Here is a 22379-nt window from a genome sequence, read left to right on the forward strand (position 1 = left end):
ATGTTTGGGGGGCTGGAAGAGAAAAAGAAAACAGTTTTCCCAGTCCATAGAAGTATCTCAGCCCTTATTAAGAGGGAATGGTCCAAACCGGACAGAAAGGGGTTTGTGCCTAGGGCAGTAAAAAAGAAATACCCTTTCAACGACCATCCCCCGAAAATAGATGTGGCCATTGCAAAGATGTCAAAAAAGGGTTCCCTGCCTTTTGAGGACTTGGGTACTTTGAAAGACCCTATGGATAAAAAAGCGGACGGGTTTTTAAAGCGAACCTGGGAAGCAGCAGCAGCAGAGTCCTTCAGGCCAAGCATAGCAGGCACCTGCGTGGCCAGGTCCATGCTAGTATGGTTGGCACAGTTAGAGGAGGAGTTGCAGTCAGGGGAATCTAGTGCAAATCTGTTAGCATCCCTGCCTCGGTTAAAAAAGTCAGCATCTTTTTTAGCTGACGCTTCTGCAGACACTTTGCGGTTTTCCGCAAGGTTAGCAGCCCTGTCCAACTCAGCCAGGAGGGCTATATGGCTTAAAAATTGGTCGGGGGATGCGGCGGCAAAGACAAAACTGCAACATTCCTTGTGAGGGAAGTATTTTATTTGGTTCAGTATTAGAGGACTTATTGGAAAAAGCAGGGGATAAGAAGAAAGGGTTTCTTGCTACGTAGCACCCTGGAAGGTCCCAGTCCTTTCGTGCACAAGGAAGGGGAAACTTCCGTGGCAGAGGGTCAGATAGAGGAAGAGGAAGAGGGTCAAGTAGATCCAGAGGGTACCTCTTCAATCAGAAATCTGACACAGGAAAAAAGCCTACCTCCCAGTAAACCAGGAGAACAGGTTGGGGGCAGATTAAGATTTTTTGTTAAAGAATGGGCCAAGATCTGTGGAAGTACATGGGTTTTGAGCTACATCCAAGAAGGAATTACTTTTGATTTTGTGTTACTACCACCTACCCGTTTTTGGTGACGAGAAATCACATGGGGGAATTAGGTCAAAAGACCTTAGAAGGTGAAGTTATTTCTCTGATAAATAAAACTGTCCTGGTGCTAGTACCAGAGGCTGAAAGGTGTCATGGTTTATACTCCAATCTTTTTTTGATACAGAAGCCAGATCAGTCATATAGAGTAATTATTAATTTAAAGACACTAAATAAGTTCCTTAGATATCAGAAGTTTAAAATGGAGACGATTAAGTCAACTGTTAATTTGCTTACCGAAAATTGTTTCATGGCATCGATTAACCTGAAGGATGCTTATTTATATGTCCCCATTCACAGAGCGTTTCAAAAATACCTGCGCATTGCTATTTTTGTAGATGGTTCTTTGTTTCATCTTCAATTTCAGGCTCTACCCTTCGGCATAGCCATAGCACCCAGGGTGTTTACCAAAATCGTGGCAGAGATGGCAGCGCATGTCAGGGAAGGGCCAGGTTTGTTTATCCCATACTTGGATGATTTTCTTCTGGTAGCAGACTCTGCAGTGGCCTTACAGTCACTGGTAGATAGAACCTTAGTCATCTTAGGCAAATTGGGATGGATTGTAAATCATGAAAAATCCTTTTTGTCTCCAGCACAAAAGAAAAAATTCCTGGGGATCATCTTAGACTCTTCTGTGCAAAAGTCTTTTCTACCAGAGGAAAAATCTCAAAAAATACAATCCGCAGTGTCGCTGGCCGTGAGAACTCCAAGGCTCACAATCAGAAGGGGTATGTCCTTATTGGGTTTGTCCTTATTGGGTTTATTTACTGCGGCTATACCAGCAGTCCCGTGGGCACAGATACATTCAAGGCCGGAGGGGCTAGATAGATACATTGAATTGTCCAGATAGATACATTGAATTGTCCAGGGGTGTGGTAGACAGATTATCTTGGTGGTTGGTCAAAGAACACTTTACAGTGGGAATGTCTTGGATTAGGAGATGCCCCTTGGTAGTTACTACAGATGCTAGTCCCTTGGGTTGGGGAGCTCATTTGGGCAGTCTAGACTTCCAAGGAAGATGGGATGATTCCTTTAGGGAGAAATCCTCAAACTTTAGGGAGCTGGCGGCAATCTTGGAAGCCCTTAAGGCGTTAGGAGAATACGTAAAAATTCTAATATTAACATTCTTACAGATAACTCTACCGCGGTAGCCATAATAAATAGGCAGGGCACCACAAGGAGTGAGGGTTTGTTGAACCTAGCTTAGGAAATCTTTGCTTTTGCAGAAAAAGACTTCTAAGGGTGGTATTACACGGGCCGAGCAGGGCCCGATAATACCTGTAAACGAGCAGCGATCTGCTAGATCGTTGCTCGTTTACTGGGCCTATTACACGGCCCGATAATCGTTTGACAAGAGCTGCAAGGACATCGTTACCGATGTCCTTGCAGCCCTTGCTAAACTGGCATACATTACCCATCCACGTTCCAGGGCTGCTCCTGCGTCCTCTTCTCCCGGGGGTCCCGCGCGCTCTCTAGCGTCACAGCAGCCTGTCAGCTGGTAGGCCGCTCAGCCAATCACAGGCCGGGACCGCCGCGGCCTGTGATTGGCTGAGCGGCCTATCAGCTGACAGGCCTCTGTGACGCTAGAGCGCGCGCGGGACGCAGGGAGAAGCGGACGGCAGGAGCAGCCCTGGAACGTGGATGGGTAATGTATATCGTTAGTCGCCGGCCACGCACCGCTATTACACGCAGCGGTGCGCGGTCGGCGCCCGACGAAAATAGGTTCTAAACTTTATCAACGATCAGCCGATGATCGTTGTCATCGGCTGATCGTTGCATTTATTACACGGAGCGATAATCGGCCGAATCGGGCCAATTCGGCCGATTATCGTTCCGTGTAATACCACCCTAAGTCTCGCGGCAGTTCACTTAAAGGGGTCACTGAATATAAGGGCCGACTATTTAAGCAGGAATCTACTAAGGCAAGGAGAATGGAAGCTGAGCCCAAAGGTCTTCCAAAAGATTGTCCGTCTGTGGGGGTGCCCGGAAGTGGATTTATTTGCAACAAAGGAGAATCGACAAGTAAATCAGTTTTACTCACTGTCTCCCAGGGACAATCCAACAGCAGTGAATGCCCTCTCACAAACATGGCGGTGGAACCTGTCATATGCCTTCCCACCGTTAGCACTCCTACCAAGAGTCCTCAGAAAAATCAGACAGGAAAAGACAAGCAAAGGTCATTTTGATTGCCCCATTCTGGCCTCGCAGGGCCTGGTTCTCATCCCTCAGAGACATGTCGATCAAGGACCCATGGGTGCTACCAGAGCAGCCAGATTTGTTATCTCAGGGGCCGATTCTTCATCCTCAAGCGGAACACCTCCACTTGACGGCGTGGCTCTTGAGAGGTTGATTCTCAGGAGTAAGGGGTTATCAGAGACCGTTATTACAACCTTGCAGATGAGCAAAAAGCCGATTACTTGCAAAACTTATTTTAGAATTTGGCAGGCCTTCTTTAATTTTGTAGGAACAGAACAGATGGACTTCAGTAGTCCAAACATAGCAAAGATTCTAGATTTTTTGCAAAAAAGGCAGCATTAGGGGCGTTGTATGATCAGCAGCAAGCTAGACACCCCTGGATTATGCGGTTCTTTAGAGCCTTGCAAAAGATATGCCCTAAAATAGTAAACCCCTCAGTGGGATTTAAATGTAGTCCTTAATGCCTTAATCGGGGAGCCCTTTGAGCCATTATCAGAGGCCTCCTTGAAGATGTTAACTTTAAAAGCAGCACTCCTAGTGGCAGTCACCTCGGCCAGGAGGATTTGTGAAATAGTCTATCTCTCTAGCTCAGAACCTTACACAAAGATACTTTCTGACAGTTATTTTCAGACCTGACCCCTCCTTCATGCCAAAGGTAGTCTCAGATTTTCACAGGTCATAAGACATAGTCCTTCCATCCTTCTGTGACAATCCCAAGAATGATCGAGAGAATATCACTTGCTAGATGTAAGGAGGACAGTGATTAAGTACTTAGAAACCACCAAACCGTTCAGGAGAGCGAATTCCCTGTTTGTACAGTTTGAAGGGCCTAACAAGGGTAGTAAGGTTTCTAGAGGGACATTAGCGAGGTGGATTAGGTAGGCCATATGTCTTTGTTACTCGTCCTCTGGTCTTTCTCCTCCTCTCTCTGTAAGAGCACACTCTACACGGGCAGTGGCTACCTCCTGGGCAGAGAAAGGGGACCCCTCACTAGAACAGATATGCAAAGCAGCAGTATGGTCTTCACCGCACACTTTTTTTCGTCACTATCGTTTGGATCTTTCTTCTACATCTGAGGTTGCTTTTGGGAGAAAAATCTTGCAAGCGGTGGTCCCTCCTTAATTCCATCTCTGGTATCCTCTGTGGTTGGTGCTGTCATGTCGAGGGGGAAAACGGGAATTACTCACCGGTAATGATGTTTCCCGGAGTACATGACAGCACCATGGTATAACCCGCCCTTCTGTTAGTCTGGTCTGTAGCACTGGTGTGGTCACGAGGTGGTTGTAATGGAGGTTGGATAAAATAGTTTTGTTGGGGTTAGGGATGTTATGATTTCTACGATTGTATTATTACTAATGATTCGGGCTCTCTTTGGTCTCGGAAATTCACTGAGGAGGAAGAGGAGAGCCTGCTCTTTTATATCTCTAGCTTTCCTGTCCCTGTGGGTGCGGAGTTCCTCTCTCTCTGGTTGGTGCTGTCATGTACTTCGGGAAACATCATTACCGGTGACTAATTACCGTTTTCGTTCTAATAAAGCTATTTTTCGTTTACAATAGCATAGTTAAAATGAATAAATGCTTTTTCAATGAAATATTGTTAATGAAAAAAAATAAAAAATAAATATATATATATATATATATATATATATATATATAAATAAATGTAAATATATTAATTTATATTATTAAATAGAAACAGCATTTATTTGTTTTAATTATGTTTTTATACACAAAAAATATCTTTATTAGCACGCAAATATGCTTTGTTAATTAAATATTAAGTATTACATGGAGCTGTATTAATTCTGGGATACCGCTAATACAGGTCAAAGTAATACTTATATTTAATTAAAACAGCAAATGTTTCTTCTAATTATGCTATTTTTGATCACCATAGCAACATTAGAATAAACATTTTGTTTTACATGTCCGCCCAGCTGATTGGCTGGGCAGACATATAAGGAGATAGGATCCATTATTAAGTCGGGGCTTAGTGTTAGCCGGTATAAAACAGCTAACACTAACCCCCCATTATTACCCCAGTACCCAATGCCACCAGGGGTACTGGGAAGAGCTGGGTGCCAGTGGTCCCAGGTCGTCAAAATTGGTGCTCCTGGACTGGGCGGCAGCAGGCTGGTATTATTAGGCTGGGGAGGGCCAAAATAAATGGCCCTTTCCACCCTGGTACTACTAGGCTGCTGTTGTTTAGTTTTTAACCCGGCTGGTTATGGAAATAGGTTCCCTCTATTTCTATAACCAGCCGGGTTAAAAACCAAACAACAGCAGCCTAGTAATATCAGGGTGGGAAGGGCCATTTATTTTGGCCCTCCCCAGCCTAATATTACCAGCCTGCTGCCGCCCAGTCCAGGAGCGCCAATTTTGACGACCTGGGACCACTGGCACCCGGCTCTTCCCAGTACCCCTGGTGGCATTGGGTACTGGGGTAATAATGGGGGGGTTAGTGTTAGCTGTTTTATACCGGCTAACACTAAGCCCTGACTTAGTAGTGGAAGCCGTCTAATAGACGGAATCCATTACTAAGTCTATATAGTAAAGAAATTAAAGACCAGACACGTGAATTTTTTTTTTATTCAAATAAAAACACCCCACACCCCTTGTTGACCATTTTATTTAAAAAAAACCCCACAAAAAACGCTGGTCATCGACGTAGTCGACCGAATCTGCCGTAATCCTTAGGATAATGATACCTGAAATACAAAAAGAGAGAAACCCACAAACAGAAGCACAACACTAGAGATGAGCGAACCTTGAGCATGCTTGAGTTCATCCGAACCCGAGCGTTCGGCATTTGATTAGCGGGGGGCTGCTGAAGTTGGATAAAGCCCTAAGGCTATGTGGAAAATACAGATATAGTCATTGGCTATATCCATGTTTTCCAGACAACCTTAGAGCTTTATCCACCGCTAATCAAATGCTGATCAGGTTCGGATGAACTCGAGCATGCTCGGGGTTCGCTCATCTCTACACAACACCCATCATTGTGACCGGTGTTCTGCACCTTATGGTATGCAGCATCTTTACAGATTGCTGCTTACAGTGTGGCACCCAAGAGGTTAAGGGAGGATGCATTGCATCCACCTTAACCCTTGGGGTGCCATACTAAACAATCTGCCCCCAGGGGGTTAAGTAAGTGTCCCCACTTAACCTTAACCCCTTGGGGGCCAGACTGATATTACACTGCACCCATACCAGCAAAGAAGGGGTTAAGTGAGTTCAGTGTGTTGGGTCCTTATATGTCTGCCCAGCCAATGAGCTGGGTGGACATATAAAACAAAATGTTTATTCTAATAACAAACAAAATATAACAAAATAGCATAATAATAGCATGATAACAAAATAGCATAATTAGAAGAAACATTTGCTGTTTTATTTGAATATAAAGTATTACATTGAGCTGTATTAGCAGTATCCTGGCATTAATACAGCTCCATGTAATACTTAATATTTAATTAACAAAGCAAATTTTCGTTCTAATAAAGCTATTTTTCATTTACAATAGAATAATTTAAACGAATAAATGCTTTTTTTATTTAAAATACTGTAAATAAATAAATATATATATTGTATTGTATATGTAAGTGATATTATTGTGTAGTATACCATGGATCCCCTTCAATATAAAGCTATGTCACACACTGCAAAACTACGGCCGTAGTTTTACGTAGTGTGAACATAGCCTTATAATTTCCCTATCTTGAATTTGGTTTGCTCTTTACCACCTGGGAATAAGAATGTTCTCAACCAGGCCCAGGCTTAGTATTACTTTTGTACAGGCTCTTGATTTTGGGGGGGCTCTTAGTTTTTGTATGCTCAGTTGAGTTGACCAGGTATGTATGTTTTATTTTATTTTACTGTCAGTGTATTATTTTGCCTGATATTCTAGTTAGACGACCCTTTTTCAGCATGACATATTGCTCACTGTCTTTATCTGTCAGCAAGTGTGCCATGGGTCTGCTGCTGCACACCCATTGCACAAGGTAACAATAGGTACATACGCCAGTGTTGGACGTAACGTGGACAGATGTTATTTCTGGATTTATAGCCTGCTCCTCCCTTCCCTCCCTCCCTCTTCTCTTCATTCTTTCCTCTTTATAGGGCCCCATCCACATCCTTTTCCTTTGTCCTTTTTTTCTCTTTTTCCCCTCCTTCTTCCCTTCTCCTCCCTTTTGCCCGTTCCCCACCAACCACCCATACATACCCCTTTCTTACAACCAGGTCTTCATGGCATCTTTAAAAGTAACTTTGCTGAATATATGAGGCTTCAATAAGCCGGAGAGGAGGTCACAAGTGTTATATCATATGGACAAGCAGAGGGTCCATATTTTATTTCTACAAGAAACGCACTTCAAGACCGGACATGTCCCAGCAATGCGCACCAGGTATTTTCCGCACTGTTTCCATAGCACCAACCCAGAGGCTAAGACTAAAGGGGTTAGCATAGCGAGTCGATCCGAACCCGAACGTTCGGCATTTGACTAGCGGCGGCTGCTGAACTTGGATAAAGCTCTAAGGTTGTCTGGAAAACATGGATACAGACAATAACTATATCCATGATTTCCACATAGCCTTAGGGCTTTATCCAAGTTCAGCAGCCACCGCTAATCACATGCCGGAAGTTCGGGTTCGGATCGACTCCAGCTGCTCCAGGTTCGCTCATCTCTAATAGCGATCCATAAATCCCTACCAGCCTCCGTTGTTGACACTCAAAGTGATCCGCAAGGACGCTACCTCTTTCTTAAACTTCGCTTTTTAAGAATCTTTACTGTTGCAAATTCTTATCTCCCCAACCAAGGTCAAGCAGGTGCAGGAAAGCAGTACTTCAAGAAAATAGCCAACTTCAAGAAAATAGCCAACTTTAATATTGATAATAATATTTATTTGTATAGCGCCAACAGATTCCGCAGCGCTTGTTCAAATATATAAATACAATACAGGTTATACTTAAATTATAGATATAGGAGATGTATGGAGGGGCAGAGTTGTGGAGATGAGGGAGGAGATGTATGGAGGGGCAGAGTTGTGGAGATGAGGGAGGAGATGTATGGAGGGGCAGAGTTGTGGAGATGAGGGAGGAGATGTATGGAGGGCAGAGTAGTGGAGATGAAGGAGGAGATGTATGGAGGGCACAGTTGTGGAGATGAGGGAGGAGATGTATGGAGGGGCAGAGTTGTGGAGATGAGGGAGGAGATGTATGGAGGGCAGAGTAGTGGAGATGAAGGAGGAGATGTATGGAGGGCAGAGTTGTGGAGATGAGGGAGGAGATGTATGGAGGGCAGAGTTGTGGAGATGAGGGAGGAGATGTATGGAGGGCAGAGTTGTGGAGATGAGGGAGGAGATGTATGGGAGGGCAGAGTTGTGGAGATGAGGGAGGAGATGTATGGGGGGCAGAGTTGTGGAGATGAGGGAGGAGATGTATGGGGGGCAGAGTTGTGGAGATGAGGGAGGAGATGTATGGAAGGGCAGAGTTGTGGAGATGAGGCAGGAGATGTATGGAAGGGCAGAGTTGTGGAGATGAGGGAGGAGATGTATGGGGGGCAGAGTTGTGGAGATGAGGGAGGAGATGTATGGAGGGGCAGAGTTGTGGAGATGAGGGAGGAGATGTATGGAGGGGCAGAGTTGTGGAGATGAGGGAGGAGATGTATGGAGGGGCAGAGTTGTGGAGATGAGGGAGGAGATGTATGGAGGGCAGAGTTGTGGAGATGAGGGAGGAGATGTATGGAGGGGCAGAGTTGTGGAGATGTATGGGGGGCAGAGTTGTGGAGATGAGGGAGGAGATGTATGGAGGGGCAGAGTTGTGGAGATGAGGGAGGAGATGTATGGAGGGCAGAGTTGTGGAGATGAGGGAGGAGATGTATGGAGGGGCAGAGTTGTGGAGATGAGGGAGGAGATGTATGGAGGGCAGAGTTGTGGAGATGAGGGAGGAGATGTATGGAGGGGCAGAGTTGTGGAGATGTATGGGGGGCAGAGTTGTGGAGATGAGGGAGGAGATGTATGGAGGGGCAGAGTTGTGGAGATGAGGGAGGAGATGTATGGAGGGGCAGAGTTGTGGAGATGAGGGAGGAGATGTATGGAGGGCAGAGTTGTGGAGATGAGGGAGGAGATGTATGGGGGGGCAGAGTTGTGGAGATGAGGCAGGAGATGTATGGAGGGGCAGAGTTGTGGAGATGTATGGGGGGCAGAGTTGTGGAGATGAGGGAGGAGATGTATGGAGGGGCAGAGTTGTGGAGATGAGGGAGGAGATGTATGGAGGGCAGAGTTGTGGAGATGAGGGAGGAGATGTATGGGGGGGCAGAGTTGTGGAGATGAGGCAGGAGATGTATGGAGGGGCAGAGTTGTGGAGATGTATGGGGGCCAGAGTTGTGGAGATGAGGGAGGAGATGTATGGAGGGCAGAGTTGTGGAGATGAGGGAGGAGATGTATGGGGGGGCAGAGTTGTGGAGATGAGGCAGGAGATGTATGGAGAAGCAGAGTTGTGGAGATGAGGCAGGAGATGTATGGAGGGGCAGAGTTGTGGAGATGAGGGAGGAGATGTATGGAAGGGCAGAGTTGTGGAGATGAGGCAGGAGATGTATGGAGGGCAGAGTTGTGGAGATGAGGCAGGAGATGTATGGAGGGGCAGAGTTGTGGAGATGTATGGGGGGCAGAGTTGTGGAGATGAGGGAGGAGATGTATGGAGGGCAGAGTTGTGGAGATGAGGGAGGAGATGTATGGGGGGGCAGAGTTGTGGAGATGAGGCAGGAGATGTATGGAGAAGCAGAGTTGTGGAGATGAGGCAGGAGATGTATGGAGGGGCAGAGTTGTGGAGATGAGGGAGGAGATGTATGGAAGGGCAGAGTTGTGGAGATGAGGCAGGAGATGTATGGAGGGCAGAGTTGTGGAGATGAGGCAGGAGATGTATGGAGGGGCAGAGTTGTGGAGATGAGGGAGGAGATGTATGGAAGGGCAGAGTTGTGGAGATGAGGCAGGAGATGTATGGAGGAGCAGAGTTGTGGAGAGTTCCTAGTTAACCATGACTCAAACAAGACCCCCTTACCTTTCCGGTGGGAGGCGTTAAAATGTGTTGTTAGAGGGATTTTTATATGGGTCTAGCCTGCAAAAAGGAAAATGTCCTTTGAAATTAGCAAACTATTGCACTCCATTCACCAAGGTGGAATTGTCCAATGAGCGTTCTCTTGATCCAGTAGTCTTGGCCTCCCTTATAGAACACAGAAATCAGCTACAAGTGTTTCTGGACCAACATTACGCACGGTTCTGGGAGAAGAACAGACACTTCTTGAATGAATTCTCTTACAAATGTGGAGCTGCTTTGGCTAAATTCCTTCACCCTAAACCAGCTCACACATTTGTTCCCTTCATTGCCACTGCACAGCATGGCATTCGCCAAACTCCGGTTGGGATTGCTCAGACCTTTTGGGAATATTATAGTACCCTATAAAATTTCAAAGGTCCCCCAAGATCTCCAGACCAGGATAGATGCCTATGACCATGCCACCCCTCTCCCCACTCTGCAGACAGACCTAGTTGAGGAACTTGATGCCCCTTTCTCAGATAAAGACCTTGCGGCGGTAATTAACACCCCTAGTGAAAAGAGTCCAGGTCCAAATGGAGTCACAGCTCAATTCTACAAAGATTTCTCCTCTCTTCTGTCCCCCTTCCTTTCCAAAATCTTTAACTCTATCCCATCCCTGTCCTTTCCCATATCAGTCTCTTATGGCAACTATTTTCAGTCATCCCGAAACCAGGCAAAGATATCTCGGTTTGCACAAATTACCGTCCTATCTCTTTAATCAACGTAGACATTAAATTCTTCTCCAAATTACTTGCAAACAGATTAGGCCCCTCACTCCCCAATCTAATTTATACAGACCAGGTGGGCTTTGTCCCACGGAGGCCCCAGACGTCTTTTGTTATGCTCAGCCAATCGCAGTGGATGGGGCTGGCACGAGGGAGGGCTGGAGCACTCAGGCCATCCTCCTGAAGAGTGACGTAATCATCCCAAGATGGCGGCCAGGACTGAGGGGGTTGACAGTGTTTTCTGTGAGTATGCAGTATTACACTTCCGAGTCAAGCGTGGGGGGGGTGGAAAGATGGGGAGGGGGCCATTCACATAATTAACACACATTATAATGTTGTATAACTTTGTATTGTGTGTTAATTGGTGACAAAAAGTTTTACACCGCACTACCCCATTAACTTATTACATCCCTGCCCCTTTCCCTCCCACCTTTTTTTCCCTTTTACTTCCTCGCTTCTTCTTTCTAGAAACATTTTCTGTGTTATGGCTATATTGTTTGATTGACGACTCATTTCCCTCGCAGTATGTGCGACATAGGTAGTGATAAGCTACATGTCTCGGACCGTTCTTTCGCCTGGGCATGTTACAGTTTGCAATTTTTCTTTTCCAGGATTATAGGATACTGTTTGCTCTTTAAGATATCTTAGTCCCAGCTTAGACTTTGTCGAGTGCTTTCATGTGTTTGGATTTGTGGAAACTTATTGAGGAACTTCCTATCTTTGTCTGCTATTTCTGATGTTTTGTATTGTCAAAATTTCTTTCTGAAAAATAAATTTACAAAAAAAAAAATTATATATATATACAGCCCAGCACATCAATTTATATCAATATATATATATATATATATATATATATATATATATATATATATATATATATATATATAATATATATGTGTGTGTGTAAATGATGCTATAGTGTATATGTATGCATGATATACTATATATGTAAGTGATGCTAGCTTATATGTGTAAGTGATACTATAGTGTGTATATATAGGTGTATATGTAAGTGATGCTATAGTGTATATTTAGGGGTATATGTATGTGATAGTATACTGTATATGAAGGTGTATATGTAAGTGATACCATATAGAGGAGTGCACCCCGACAGCTGCCTACTTTGTCCCCCCAGGAGATCAGAGCGACCAACGCTTGGCTCTCAGGAACATTGCAGGGATGGTCAGACCAGGAGGAATTATGATCATCGACCACAGAAACTATGACTACATCCTGAACACTGGCTGTGCCCCCCAAGGGAAGAACATTTACTACAAGGTGAGTCATTTGTGGTGAGCACAGGTGTCCCCAGTACCTTCAGATAGTAATATGTCCATATGTCTCCACAGAGTGACCTGACCCAGGACATAAGCACCTCTGTCCTGTGGGTGAACAATAAACCTCACATGGTGACACTGGATTACACTGTGCAGACTCCGGCATCAGGGGAGGCACAACCGGAACTGAGGTAACACCACTGCCTCCTGTCCTCTTCTGTAGGAGTGATATATACATATACCAACCCCACCCCAGGGGGCATATAATACCCCTCCTGTCCTCAGCTATAGGAGTGATTTATACATATACCTAATCCCCCCCCCCCCCCCTTTCCTGGGCAGCATATTCTACTCCTACCCACCCTGGCTGTATATACCTGTCCACCCTCCATATACATACATACCCCCCTCCTCAGGTGGCATATACCCCTGAAAGACCCGGCAGCACATAATCCCCCTGGACAGCATTTACAACCCCACCTCCCCCCAACTAAACCATCCTCAGTGATGACCCCCGCTATTACTAGTATTACCAGCCCAATGGCTTTGTCTTTTAATGTGTCCCGGACTAAATAAAGAATGAGGGTCACCAGCCTTAGTGACTCCTGCTGCCCCGATCACCCACCAGTCTCTATCTTGATTATGTCACAAAAGTACTGGATGAAGGTGTCGGGGATATCACCTATCTGGACTTCAGCAAATCCTGTGATACAGGTCCCATAAAGAGCTGATAGGGAAGTTAGAAAAAATTGACTTAATCCCAGGATGGTGGGATAAGATTTGTGGTTGGTGAAGGATAGATATCTGAGGGTGATGGTAATGGTGAATATTCCAAGCAGAGACTGGTTACATGTGGCGGCCACAAGGGTCTGTTCTGGGTCCTATTCTTTTTATTATGTTTGTAAGTGACATAGGAGAAGGGTTGGTGGGTAAGGATAGTGACATAGGAGAAGGATTGGTAGGTAAGGATAGTGACATAGGAGAAGGGTTGGTAGGTAAGGATAGTGACATAGGAGAAGGGTTGGTAGGTAAGGATAGTGACATAGGAGAAGGGTTGGTAGGTAAGGATAGTGACATAGGAGAAGGGTTGGTAGGTAAGGATAGTGACATAAGAGAAGGGTTGGTAGGTAAGGATAGTGACATAGGAGAAGGGTTGGTAGGTAAGGATAGTGACATAGGAGAAGGGTTGGTGGGTAAGGATAGTGACATAGGAGAAGGGTTGGTGGGTAAGGATAGTGACATAGGAGAAGGGTTGGTAGGTAAGGATAGTGACATAGGAGAAGGGTTGGTAGGTAAGGATAGTGACATAGGAGAAGGGTTGGTGGGTAAGGATAGTGACATAGGAGAAGGGTTGGTAGGTAAGGATAGTGACATAGGAGAAGGGTTGGTAGGTAAGGATAGTGACATAGGAGAAGGGTTGGTAGGTAAGGATAGTGACATAGGAGAAGGATTGGTGGGTAAGGATAGTGACATAGGAGAAGGGTTGGTGGGTAAGCAGTGGCGGAACTACCACCTTAGCAGCAGTAGCTACTGCTATGGGGCCCGGCTCATCAAGGGGCCCGGCAGTGGGGACTGTGTGTGTGATGTCCCCTGCCCCCTGGTTAGCTCTGGAGGACGTTTGTCCTGACACTAGCTAACCAGGGGAGAACGATGTTTGTAGAACTGCAGGGCAAACACTCACCAGCAGGGGGCCGCATCACAAAGTACGGGGGGGGGGGGGGGGGGGAAGGGGAGAGAGGGAGACTGGTCTGTCAGCTGCTGCATGGAGCATCCTGTGAGGTAGGATAACCTCTGACCCCTAGCCCTCTCCCGCCCTGACCTCGGAGAGACAGTGACAGCTCCCTCCTCCTCCTCATGTAAGTGTAAACTGTCTCTGATAAGAGGTGTGCGCGTGTGTTTTATTTCTACAGGAGCGGTGACATTATAGGACTACAACTCCCAATGTGGTCTGTCTGCTGTCTATGCCCCCTCCCCCCAAAGACACAGACAGACCACACTGGGAGTTGTAGTCCAACACTGTCTATATAGAAAGCAGCCCTGTGACTGCAGCTCTTGTAGGACTAAAAAAACATGTATAGTAGTGCCAGGCTGGATATATATATATATATATATATATATATATATATACATACATACACGCAGTGCCAGGCTGCATCATGTATATGTGTATGTGTGTGTGTATGTATGTATGTGTGTATATATATATATATATATATATATATATATATACACACATACAGTATATACACACATACAGTATATACACATGCAGTGCCAGGCTGGATATATATATACATACAGTAGCAGGCTGGAGAAATATATATATATTTATTTACATAGTGCAGTAGCAGGGTGGTAGGCAAGCAGTTACAGAATGGAGGTGTCTGGTATGGCGGTGTTATTCAGTCACAGTATGGCGGTATTGGTCAGGTCTGGTATGGCGGTGTTATCCAGTCACAGTATGGCGGTATTGGTCAGGTCTGGTATGGCGGTGTTATGCAGTCACAGTATGGTGGTATCGGGTCTGGTATGGCGGTGTTATTCAGTCACAGTATGGCGGTATTGGTCAGGTCTGGTATGGCGGTGTTATCCAGTCACAGTATGGCGGTATTGGTCAGGTCTGGTATGGTGGTTTTATCCAGTCACAGTATAGCGATATTGGTCAGGTCTGGTATGGCGGTTTTATCCAGTCACAGTATGGTGGTTTAGTTCAGGTCTGTTATGTTGATGTTATCCAGTCACAGTATGGCGGTATTGGTCAGGTCTGGTATGGCGGTGTTATCCAGTCACAGTATGGCGGTATTGGTCAGGTCTGGTATGGCGGTGTTATGCAGTCACAGTATGGTGGTATCGGGTCTGGTATGGCGGTGTTATTCAGTCACAGTATGGCGGTATTGGTCAGGTCTGGTATGGCGGTGTTATCCAGTCACAGTATGGCGGTATTGGTCAGGTCTGGTATGGTGTTTTTGTCCAGTCACAGTATAGCGATATTGGTCAGGTCTGGTATGGCGGTTTTATCCAGTCACAGTATGGTGGTTTAGTTCAGGTCTGTTATGTTGATGTTATCCAGTCACAGTATGGCGGTATTGGTCTGGTATGGTGGTGTTATACAGTCACAGTATGGCGGTATTGGTCAGGGCTGGTGTGGCGGTGTTATTCAATCACAGTATGGCGGTATTGGTCAGGTCTGGTGTGACAGTGTTATCCAGTCACAGTATGGTGGTAGTGGTCAGGTCTGGTATGGTGGTGTTATCCAGTCACAGTATGGCGGTATTGGTCAGGTCTGGTATGGCGGTTTTATCCAGTCACAGTATGGCGGTGTTATACAATCACAGTATGGTGGTATAGTTCAAGTCTGTTATGGCTGTATGCTTTAAATGTGCATTGTCTGAAGATGTTGCCTACCAATCCTATGACAAGAATCGCTACAGACAATATGCAGATCATTTAAGCAGTTAAAAACCATGTAGAAAAAAAAATTCAGACAGTGCATGTGGCCGAAACCATGTGCCCATTTCTTCCTTAGTAGCCTAGAGGGGGAGGGGGGGCCCATTGGAAAGTTTGCTATGGGGCACAGCCATTTCTAGTTATGCCCCTGTGGGTAAGGATAGTGACAAAGGAGAAGGGTTAGTGGGTAAAGTTTGTCTGTATGCTGATGACCTGAAAGTGTGCAATAGGGTTGATATTCCTGGAGGTGTCAGTAATATGGAAAATGATTTAGCTTTGCTAGATAAGTGTCCAAACATTGGAAATTGAAGTTCAATGTTTCCAAATGTAAAATAATGCACTTAGGGGAGGAGGAATCCTTTTTCTGAGTATTACATCGACAGTACTGTGTTGGAAAAGACTTCAGAAGAGAAGGATTTAGGGGTAGTGATTTCTGACAGCCTTAAAATGAGTCACCAGTGCAACCAGGCGGTGGGGAAAGCAAATCGTATGCTGGGCTGTGTGTATTTATAATATGTATTCTGGGCTATCGATCTATCTATCTATCTATCTATCTATCTATCTATCTATCTATCTATCTCCTATCTATCTCCTATCTATCTCCTATCTATCTATCTCCTATCTATCTATCTCCTATCTATCTTATCTCCTATCTATCTATCTATCTATCTATCTATCTATCTATCTATCTCCTATCTATCTCCTATCTATCTATCTATCTATCTATCTATCTCCTATCTATCTCCTATCTATCTATCTCCTATCTATCTTATCTCCTATCTATCTATCTATCTCCTATCTATCTATCTATCTCCTATCTATATATATGTATGCTGGGCTGTGTGTATATATATATACATACATATATATATATATATAATTTATTTATATGTGTGTGTGTGTGTGTATGTATATATATATATATATATATATATATATATATATATATATATATATATATATATATGTGATCACAACATGTGAACATCTCAGCCCCACCCACTGTGTTTACAAAGTCCACAAATCACAGTGTACGTGCTCAAATAAAAAAGTCTCTATATAAAAAAAATCCACTTAAGCAAGGATGGCGCTTGCATAAAGTCCTTGTAAGATAGTGGGATATACAACTCAAAGTAAACAAGTTAATTTTCATGCTATCGCTGGATCCGGCTTCACCACTCGGCTCGAGACGATAGTTAGTTGGCGCAGGCGTAGAAAGAAAGAAGGTTGTACCCGCGTCCTGTGTTGTCATGGCGACTAGGTTCTCTGCGCACCCGGAGGATCACTGCTTGGTAGGTAACCTGCAATTCTCGCACATTAATTGAGCAGGGCCTCAGGATGTCACTCACCCCTTCAGGTTCTGTATCACCCCGTGTCTTTTGGACTGGGACGTCCACCCGATCAAGAAGTCATCCTAACCAGGAGGTCATCACTCGTCCATCAGACCAGGCCAGTGTTCACGGACCTCTCCAGGTCCATCGGTAATAACGCACCACTACCGCTGCATGTGAAGATCTCCCAAATGAGAACCCATCGCTCCACAGGTATGATCGGGTCCAACTGAAAAAGTATGCCAACTCCTCGAGTGTGTGGTGAAGTCCGTCCAGCAGCAGGATGATCATCTAAGAGAAGAAAAGACATGGTAAGTATAAAATATATGTACAAATTGTTTCACTAATTGCCATACTCTACTATGAATAAACAAGATAAGGCAAGTGTTGGTTTACCTCATCTGAGCATCTCATTGCTGATTTTAAAATCAAAATTCAATCCCTTGGGAGCCAGTGAATCCAATTTATGGATCCATTCCAGCTCCCGTTTTTTTAACAATAGATGTCTGTTCCCCCCATATTTCAATGGGGGTACCTTATCAATAATCATGATTTTCAAATCATTTTCCGTATGTTTGTTTTCCACACAATGTTTGGGAACTGGAAGATCCAGGCGTTGTTTTCTCACTGAATATCTATGTTGGCAGAAACGTGTTCTCAGATCATGAGTTGTTTCACCAACATAAATCATCTTACACGGACACCATAATACGTATATGATCCATCTAGTTGTACAGGTAAGATAGTGTCTGATTTTGTATTGGCATAAAGTCTCTGGGTGTGTGAATTCTGTCCCTTTGATTAACTGTTTGCATGTCACACAACCAATGCACAGATAGCATCCCAATTTTTGTGTGCCTAGAAAGGTTGGTTTTTCAGTTTTTTTTAGACTAATGTCTGACCTTACTAGGCGATCCGTCAAATTCTGATTCCTCCTATAGGATACAAGGGAGGTGTTTGTAATTCGCTGATGTTCATGTAGGTCTCACTCAATATTTTACAATGTTTCTAATAATTCTCCCTACATGTGGAGAACAATCGGTGTAGGTAGACACAAAAGGTATACGCTTGCTCACCTCTCTTATAGGATCTCTTTTCATTAATAGCTGTTCTCTAGTGATGTCTGTAACTTTGCGTCTACAATCTCGTAATAAACTATTTGGATACCCACGTTCCTGGAACTCAGAGGTCATTTTTGTCAGTGCTGTCTCTAGTTTACCTGGGTTATCAATGATGCTTCTAGCTCTAAGCATCTGACTATTGGGCAAAGACCGCATCATTTTCCTGGGGTGGCAGCTGGTGTAATGAAGAGTCGTATTAGTGTCAGTAGGTTTGTTATAAATTTCTGTTCTCAGTTTCCCCTCTTCCACTGTCACAAGAACATCTAAGTATTGCATGGCCTTGTCAGAAAAATTTACTGTAAACTTTATAGTACTGTCCACAGTGTTCAGGAATTCCACGAACATTTTGAGTGTGTCCCCATCCCCCCTCCAAATTAGGAACACATCGTCTATGTAGCGCCACCAGACCAGGGCATTCTGGAACTGGGGCGCCACATAGATGTACTGTAACTGCATGATGAAATCACACTCTGAGTTTGAGAGAGACAGTTTGTGTAGAGATGAAGCCACCGCTGATAGACCCAAATCTTGGTTGATAGAGGTGTATAAACTAGTTATGTCCAATGTAACTAGTAATGCTCCCATAGGTATTGTCATGTTTTTAATTTTATTAAGAAAATCAGTTGTGTCTTGTATATAAGACCTAGTGTTGTAAGCAAGTGGTCTGAGTACCCTGTCTAGGAAGATAGAAATAGTGTTGGTGATGGAACCACTGCCAGACACAATGGGTCTGCCAGGCGGGTTCATGACACTCTTGTGGATCTTTGGTAAAAAATACAAGAGTGGCATTTTAGGATGTGTTGCAGTAAGAAACTCCGCTGTTTTCTCATCAATAATGCTTTGACCAAGTGCTTCCTGTATAATGACTTCAATTTTTCTAGAAATAACAAATTTGGGGTCATTAGATAAAATGCGGTACACTCCACTGTCACTCAGCTGTCTAGATGCTTCAGCTAGATACATTTCCCGATCCATGACCACGATCGCCCCGCCCTTATCGGACGGTTTAATGACCAGATCGTGGTCATGAATCAGGGACTGCAAACATGAAATTTCCTCCGTAGTCAAGTTGGGACGAAACATATCGTTAAACAAATCATTGTCACATATTTTTCTAACATCTTGCTTAACCAGATTCTGAAAAGTTTCAACAGCTGGTGGCAGAGTAGGAGGCGAAAAATCGCTTTCTAATCTCAACCCCAGCGTGTGAAGTTCAAATGGTTTCCCAACAGTGGTAGATACACAGGGAGATATATGTTTAGGTACAGAACTAAACCATACTGTTAAGTTGACTCTACGGATCAATCTTGCAATGTCCATATCCAGTTCAAACCAATCTGGCTTTGAACTGGGACAGAAATTCAAACCTTTAGATAGTAATCTCAAATGTCTATTAGATAACGAAACAGAGGAGATATTTACCACAGTTTGTTCTTGCGGGTGTTCATTCTCTGTGGATTGCCTTTGCTGTTCGTTCTGCCTCTTTTCTCCTTTGGTGGATCTTTTCCTCCTACGTCCTCCCCTTCTAGTTTTTGTGCGTCTTTGAGAGGCTGCTCTAAAAAAACGGCCTCAGTGTTATTCGTGGTATTGGAGTGAGCAGCATCTTTCTTCTTCATCTTCTTTTGGTTGGTGTAGCGGTCAGGTTGTTCCGTCCACAGGTACAAACGGCCCGTCTGATAATCCAAGGAGTCCCTATACCATTTATGCTTTTTCTCTTCCTGTAGATCCGCCCGAAAATTGGTCAGGAAGGTCTCTTGTTTTTCAAAGAATTTGTTGTAATCTTCTGCAGATATCGCTGTTTTTAACATTGTATCCACATCCGACAGTCTTTTTTGTGTAACTTTAAGTTGTTTTTGTAGACACTTGATGTGTACTAGGATCATCTCCAATGAGTATTTATCAGAAATCTCTTCAAACAGACGTCTGCATTCTAGATCTTCTAGCAGCATATTTGGTCGTAATCTGGTCCGCATTCCCCTGGGTATACGTTGTTCCCGGTAATATCTAGCAAGTGTACTAATGTGTAGTTGTAAGGTAACAGTCCGTTTTGACAAATTTTTGTAATTTCTTTGCGTATCGATGGCAGCTGGGATGTCTAGAAATAGGGCATTGTCCCCCACCTCTCCTAATATCGAGTTCACTTCATCTGTAGAGTAGGCAAATGGATGTGCTGCCGATGTAGTTGTAATGACAACTACACAAAAATTGGGATGCTATCTGTGCATTGGTTGTGTGACATGCAAACAGTTAATCAAAGGGACAGAATTCACACACCCAGAGACTTTATGCCAATACAAAATCAGACATTATCTTACCTGTACAACTAGATGGATCATATACGTATTATGGTGTCCGTGTAAGATGATTTATGTTGGTGAAACAACTCATGATCTGAGAACACGTTTCTGCCAACATAGATATTCAGTGAGAAAACAACGCCTGGATCTTCCAGTTCCCAAACATTGTGTGGAAAACAAACATACGGAAAATGATTTGAAAATCATGATTATTGATAAGGTACCCCCATTGAAATATGGGGGGAACAGACATCTATTGTTAAAAAAACGGGAGCTGGAATGGATCCATAAATTGGATTCACTGGCTCCCAAGGGATTGAATTTTGATTTTAAAATCAGCAATGAGATGCTCAGATGAGGTAAACCAACACTTGCCTTATCTTGTTTATTCATAGTAGAGTATGGCAATTAGTGAAACAATTTGTACATATATTTTATACTTACCATGTCTTTTCTTCTCTTAGATGATCATCCTGCTGCTGGACGGACTTCACCACACACTCGAGGAGTTGGCATACTTTTTCAGTTGGACCCGATCATACCTGTGGAGCGATGGGTTCTCATTTGGGAGATCTTCACATGCAGCGGTAGTGGTGCGTTATTACCGATGGACCTGGAGAGGTCCGTGAACACTGGCCTGGTCTGATGGACGAGTGATGACCTCCTGGTTAGGATGACTTCTTGATCGGGTGGACGTCCCAGTCCAAAAGACACGGGGTGATACAGAACCTGAAGGGGTGAGTGACATCCTGAGGCCCTGCTCAATTAATGTGCGAGAATTGCAGGTTACCTACCAAGCAGTGATCCTCCGGGTGCGCAGAGAACCTAGTCGCCATGACAACACAGGACGCGGGTACAACCTTCTTTCTTTCTACGCCTGCGCCAACTAACTATCGTCTCGAGCCGAGTGGTGAAGCCGGATCCAGCGATAGCATGAAAATTAACTTGTTTACTTTGAGTTGTATATCCCACTATCTTACAAGGACTTTATGCAAGCGCCATCCTTGCTTAAGTGGACTTTTTTTTTATATAGAGACTTTTTTATTTGAGCATGTACAGTACACTGTGATTTGTGGACTTTGTAAACACAGTGGGTGGGGCTGAGATGTTCACATGATGTGATCACATGTATTGATTGCACAATCCGATGCCTGGGCTTTGCTTCTCCTACAACACTAATATCACTGCTTCACAACACGGATGTATCCAATTAGTAATTTGTTTGTAACCAATCACTTTGTCACTGGGATGTATTTAATCCCTGTATGTGTTTCACATTTTACGCTTGAGAAATGTTGCGTCATTGGAGTGCTGTGTCATGAATTGCTGTGAATAAATTCTGAAGTTTTCACCGTCATTTGGGTGTGCTGTGGACTATCTGCAACTATATATCTCCGGTCTCGGTCTAGACCCAGGACCGCTGGCACCCACCGTATACAGATACAGAGTAGTGCTGCTTACTCTGTCTTGCGCATATATATATATATATATATATATATAATGGTATGCTGGGCTGTATATATATATATATATATATATATATATATATATATATATATATATAATGGTATGCTGGGCTGTGTATGTGTATATATATAATGGTATGCTGGGCTGTGTATGTGTATATATATATAATGGTATGTTGGGGTGTATAGCTAGAGGTATAACCAGTAGGAAGAGGGAGATTGTGATCCCGCTGTATAGAGCTCTGGTGAGGCCACATCTGGGATACTGTGTCCAGTTCTGGAGACCTCATCTAATAAAGGACATTGATAAAGTAGAACGGGTCCAAAGACGTCTACAAAAATGGTGGAGGGTGTGAGGGATAAACCATATCAGGAAAGACTGAAGGATTTGTATCTGTATAGTCTGGAGGAAGAAGGGAAAGGGAGGACATGATGGAAACCTTTATATATGTTACAGGAGGAAGAAGGGAAAG

General features: G+C 44.2%; 1 protein-coding gene across 2 annotated transcripts in view; it reads left to right on the forward strand.

Moving 5' to 3' along the window:
• The window catches only part of GNMT (glycine N-methyltransferase), a 92353-nt gene that overhangs the window by 63726 nt on the left and 6248 nt on the right, over positions 1–22379 (forward strand). For both annotated transcript variants that reach the window (XM_069955225.1, XM_069955226.1), the window contains 2 exons: positions 12103–12245; positions 12317–12435. In XM_069955225.1, coding sequence (XP_069811326.1) covers positions 12103–12245; positions 12317–12435 — 262 coding nt within the window. The remainder of the gene's footprint in view (positions 1–12102; positions 12246–12316; positions 12436–22379) is intronic.

The sequence above is a fragment of the Dendropsophus ebraccatus genome, chromosome 15 (genome assembly GCF_027789765.1).
Source record: "Dendropsophus ebraccatus isolate aDenEbr1 chromosome 15, aDenEbr1.pat, whole genome shotgun sequence".
NCBI lineage: Eukaryota > Metazoa > Chordata > Amphibia > Anura > Hylidae > Dendropsophus > Dendropsophus ebraccatus.